This window comes from Cynara cardunculus, assembly GCF_001531365.2.
Source record: "Cynara cardunculus var. scolymus isolate 2C chromosome LG 17, CcrdV1, whole genome shotgun sequence".
Lineage (NCBI taxonomy): Eukaryota > Viridiplantae > Streptophyta > Magnoliopsida > Asterales > Asteraceae > Cynara > Cynara cardunculus.
The window spans coordinates 37,233,767-37,239,508 of record NC_037544.1 but is presented as its reverse complement, the minus strand read 5'-3'; the positions used below and the strand labels follow the sequence as shown (position 1 = coordinate 37,239,508).

General features: G+C 31.5%; 1 protein-coding gene across 1 annotated transcript; it reads left to right on the top strand.

Annotated features, from left to right (window-relative positions):
* Positions 1–2,818: 2,818 nt before the first annotated feature.
* LOC112500385 (GATA transcription factor 21-like) lies at positions 2,819–4,875 on the top strand. Its single transcript, XM_025103870.1, has 3 exons — positions 2,819–3,299; positions 3,519–3,950; positions 4,209–4,875. Exons 1-3 carry the CDS (start codon positions 3,081–3,083, stop codon positions 4,572–4,574), a joined length of 1,017 nt encoding a protein of 338 aa, XP_024959638.1. The 5' UTR covers positions 2,819–3,080; the 3' UTR covers positions 4,575–4,875.
* The last annotated feature ends 867 nt before the right edge of the window (positions 4,876–5,742 follow it).

Here is a 5,742-nt window from a genome sequence, read left to right as displayed (position 1 = left end):
TAAGTTTAGATTTATTTTTATTGATTTAATCATGGTTCTAACTAACTCGTTATGACATGTTATGGCGTCAAAGCTTGAGTTCGCCTCCACGTTAACCCCCATGGCTTCATTCTAAAACTTGGTTTGCATTGTAACGCGTTATGATGCATTAAGACTTGTTATTATGTAAGGTGTGAGGTTACTTTAATATATAACTTGAGGGATAAATGATAATTATGTACGAGGACTATATATGACTTATATAAACATAAAAAGGAACTTAAAAACTAAAACCTTAAATAGGTAAATGCTTAAAAAGAAATAACACATGATGCACAAGTTCTCAAAGTTATCACAATTTCCTGAGTTCATAAAATAAGCCCCCCCCCCCCCCCCCTACACCTATCTATATATATGTTGTCTTATGACACGCATTGAAAAACGTTGTGGCCTCGTTGTTACGCGTAAGACTTGAGGCTTGACCTCGCCACCACGTCACGCCTTACATCATTTAGAACCTTGGATTTAATTGATATTCACAATATCTTCACAAATATATACAAAATCTCATAGATTTAGAGGCGTTCAGAATGTGATCACAAACTACGTTTAATATATTTTCAAGAAAGTATGTTATGGAAAGAAAAAACAAGAGAGAAGAGAGCGATGGATTTTTAATTTATATTATATTTTATTTTTCAACTAATTTTTTAGATTTAGATTAGATCTCACGAATAATAAAATTCTCAAATGTCACCCATATATACATACATATATATATATATATATATATAGATTTGGGATCATGTGAGACCAAAGTTTTTCACGTAAGACCCGTAAACACAATTCTCAACCCTTGGATTAAATATATATATATATATATATATAGAGAGAGAGAGAGAGAGAGAGAGAGAATTAATTAATAAATAAAAGAATATATCAATCCAAACGATAATGAGAAAGGAAAGGTGAAAGTGGTCCTTAAAACACATAGACAAAAGAAAACAAACACATTACCTTATCATCACTTGTATCCCTTGCCTCTATATCACACATCATCCATCCACGCATTTAACTATTGTACCGTACAAACCGTTTCAAGCTTCATGTTTTCGAACAAATATGTATGAGAAAGCAGTTAAACATTGTGTCGATCTGAAAAGAACAGTTAAAAGTTTACGCTTGTTGCTTGAAACTATCAGTATGTGGTTGTTGTTATGCAGTTAAAAACAATATTACATCAAAAAAATTGGAGATTTTTTAGATCGGATAAAACTGAGATCGAAAATATAATCTAACTAGCATCAAGCTAACATATTAAAACAAATTAATTATGTTGATTGTAAAATAAATAAAACTGTTTGATTAAATAAATTATTTACATGAATTTTTTTAAAAGAAGCATAATATCTAATTGTAATTCTTTGTAGAAACAATATAATATGAAGTTACACGCAGATAGATAGATATATATATATAGAGAGAGAGAGAGAAAGGTGAGTTATTATGCAATCTTTTACATTTATACAATTAATACAACTCAATCTCAACTGTTCATTTAATTTGACGAATATGTGATTTCATAAAAGTTTTGATTGTTTCATAATATAAAGTATTGATCATAATTAATGAATCATAGTCATCTTCCATAAATATTCAAATCATAATAAATGTATTCTCATCATTTTCATAAATATCTTAATTGATTGGGTTGAATCGGTTGTACAAATATAATCTATGTGTGTGTAAACTTTAAATCTTTAATTATTTTTCTTGTTTAAAATTGGTTTTTAACCTTAATTGTTGATATTTTTTTCAATTTTTCTTTTTTAAATTAAAATCGGATTAAAGATAGTGTTTAGGCGCTATATATATATTATACATTTTTTAAAAATCAAAATCAGAATATAAAATTCTTGTAATTAAATTTCAGATATAAATTAAACTCTGATCATGATATATTAATAATTTATGAATAAAAATACAAATTAATGGTTTGACTTTACTGAAATTTAGGTTTTAGAACTAATAAAATACAAATATTTATTCGAAACTTTGTTTTTGTTTTTTTTTTTATTAGAACACAAAAACATCATGATTTGCTATAAGTAATTTAAAGTTTTGTACACAATTCGCTATACTATCCGACTAAACTCAAAATGCCTACTCGTTTCGCGGATAAACTGGAGTTACCGTATTTGAACCTTCATGGCCACAAGAAGATTTTTATTCCTTTCTTGGATTCGAACATGTAATCTCCCGACACTATTGACCTTTGGGGTTCAAGCTTAAATTACAGTTCTAAAATTAAACTTCTTACTTCCTTGTCTTGGTTTAAACATTTTTTTTAAATAATTATTTGAATTTCAAATTTTGAATTTTTATATGTTTTAAAAGGTGAGGTAGCCTAACCATAAAGGTGGTGTCTAATTGGTTTGAGCTTGGCTCCAAAGGTCAAAAGTACCATGAGGTTCCAAGTTCAAATCCAATGAGGAATAAAAATCCCCTTGTGGTCACGGAGGTTCAAATACGTTGACTTCGGACTATCTGCAAAGCAGGTGGTCGTCCTAGAATTTAGCGGGTTGGATATCCAGATTAATAAAAAAAAGAAAAAGGTGAGGTAGCCTAGAAAACACAAGAAAGTAGAAAAATGTCCCTAGCTTGTCACCAAGAAGTGAAGTCATGAAATGGTGGATCATGGGAAGTGAAGGTCTATCACAATGATACATATATGTGTGGCTCCAACTTTATCTTGTCAAAATATATCATTGTTCTTTCATCATTTCTTCAACTGGCACAGCATTTTGTAGATAGGGTTTGTCAATATATATTAGGGTTGTGTGGCTTCTTTTTTGCCTTTAAACTTCTTCATTGGTTGATATGTGACACAAACACAACACACACACATACATATACATATACATATACATCTATATATGTATATATTCATGTTTCTTCAACTCATGTGAATGCCCTAATTAAGCAACTACATATGTACCATTTGCTTGCTTGCTTGCTAGCTAGCTTGGTACTCTTTCTGCAAAGTGGGGTTTAATTGACACTTGGTGTGTTCTTTTTTAGTGTGCTTTTGATCGGTATAGATGACTCCGATTTACTTAAATTCGTCATCGAATGATCAGTACAACGAACACCAATTCTTGAGTCCTACTGATCACCGCAACGAACACCAATTTCTGAGCCCTCATTCTCAAGCTTCGTCCTCGTCGAATTCTCTCACTTGCCATCTTTTCTTCAACCCTACTATCATCAGTGATCAAGATGGGGGTTTTCATAGCGAACCTCAGCCATCACAACTTGAGGTAAATCAAAAATGGGGTTTATGTTTCTTGAATTTATAAGGGATTTTCTTGAAATTTTGTGTGGTTATATATTCCCAAATCAAGAATCTTTAAAGTTCAAGGTTTCTTGATCATTTGTTTCTTGAATTAAAAGGGGTTTTTCTTTGTGTAGTTTTCGATTAAAGAATGTTGTTTTTAGTTTAAGGTTAATTGATCACTTTCTTTCTTGATTCTATGTAGAGCGATACCTTCGGATCACAGGCATACGATGATCATTGTGCAGCGAATCAAGACGAGATAAGCAAGAACAATGGTGGTAGTGGGCTTAAATTTTCTTTATGGAAGAGGGAAAGTAGTTATGATACGAACTCGAACGATGAGAATCGAGTGAAGTGGATGTCTTCCAAGATGAGAGTAATGCTTAAGATGAAGAAATCCGATCATCCAAAGAAGCTAAACACTTTACAATCAACTGCTGCTACGGAAATGAAGCTTGCAGAAGATCATCATGATCATAAAGAACCAACATCATCTCCAATGGAAGAAACTGCCAACTCAAACTCAAACTCAATCAACAGCACTTCTTCAAACAACACCAACCCAATTAGGGTTTGCTCTGATTGCAACACCACCAAGACTCCTCTTTGGCGAAGTGGACCTCAAGGTCCTAAGGTATATATATATAACCAAGCTCTTGCAGACTAAACCAATTTTTCTCTTTTTCAATTGCTAAACACCAACGGGGAATGAGGGTTCGATTCCAGACATACACAACAATTGTAGCCACTGAGTTTATAAGCACTGATTTCTTACAGTTCATACTTTGCAACACCCTTAAAAAAAAAGGGGGGAATGAGTGCAAAGAAGCCATATATAGTTTGTCATCTTTTTATCTTTCTACCCTAAATCTCCATGATCTTTCTTGTGTAGTCGCTCTGCAATGCATGCGGAATCCGGCAACGAAAAGCAAGGAAGGCAATGGCAGCGGCGGCGGAAACCAACAAGAACACTTTGATCAATGATAAACCAACATCATTGAAAGCTACAAAGATTCTTCATAAAGATCACAAGAAACCAAACAATGGGCATGTCAAGAAACGACAATACTCGAAGCAAACAAACACGATGAACCCTGCGTCGCCATCTTCGTCTTCTCCGGCAACAAAGAACTGTGTCGAGGAGTTCTTAGTAAGCTTAAGCAAAAACTTAGCATTTCATCGTGTGTTTCCACAGGATGAGAAGGAAGCTGCAATCTTATTAATGGCACTCTCTTGTGGCTATGCTCATCATGAGTGACTGAATAGCGAACAGCCTCATGGATCTCTTCTTTTTCCTAATAATCAGCACTGTTTTTATTCTTACTTTCATTTTCTTTGATTTCATACAATGTTTTTGCAAGTGAGCTGTAGCTATTCAGACTTTGTAATCTTTTTTTCCTTCAGCTGTCTAAGATAGGGTTTTAGAGCTTAATTGTGTGATAAGGACTTTGAGAGATTTAGTAAAATTAGGATAATAAATTAATGAGTATGTGTAAACTATATGCATGTTTTGTAAGGATATGATGGTAATAAGACTATTCATGGATCAAGCTATTTATGTAGTTATTCTGTATAAATGCTTAGAAATTAAACCCAAAAAGGTTAAGCTTTTTGCTACATAGATATTGGTGATTAATTGCCGATAAGTTAAAAGGCACCCTATAAATCGTTAAAAGGTGAATCTTGTTTGGAAAAAAAAAAATATGTTTCTTAATGGTTCTGATACCCTCTGAATGATTTTATATCTTGTGTCTCCCTTAATCATTCAGTGTCATAATTTCATTGTAAACAAATTATCAAATAGTTATATTTCGTTTTGCACTATATCATGAGAGTCTTTTAATCATTCCGCACTAAATCATTTAACAACTGTCAAACAACCACGTAACCTAAAATTGTTATGAAAAAAATATCAACTAATTGTTTATATGGATACAATAACAAAAATCATTTATATGGTATTTTTCTTAGTTAAATCTTAAAGATTTTTAATAAATTCACACAATTATCGATCCAAAATTTCTCGAATTGGAATCAACCATTTATTGTGGATGATTAACGTTTAGCGTTGTGAATGATATGAATTGTGAATGAGGATAAAATGGTTATCACAATAAAAATCCTCGTTGTATATGTGACACGTTGCTTAAAATATATGTCAGTTAATATTATCTATAATTAAATATATATTGTACATATTAAATTTAATTTATAAGAAAAATATTCTTTCGTTAAAACTTTTAAAAGATATTATATTTTGAAAATTAAAATTAAATGTTCATATATAATTTCTCTTATTGTCACATAAAATACAATATTTTCTTCTTGTAAATTTATAATTTTTTTTTTGTAAATCAGTAATCATCACTTATAAAAGTATTAGGGTTCGTTATCAAACGCTTATCCGGGTAAACATTTATCAAATC

Bases quoted from the DNA above. Each gene is read 5' to 3' on its own strand.
- LOC112500385 (XM_025103870.1), top strand. From the start codon at position 3,081: ATGACTCCGATTTACTTAAATTCGTCATCGAATGATCAGTACAACGAA. The intron at 3,300-3,518 runs GTAAATCAAAAA...GATTCTATGTAG, and splicing joins CTCAGCCATCACAACTTGAG to AGCGATACCTTCGGATCACA. The intron at 3,951-4,208 runs GTATATATATAT...TTTCTTGTGTAG, and splicing joins GTGGACCTCAAGGTCCTAAG to TCGCTCTGCAATGCATGCGG.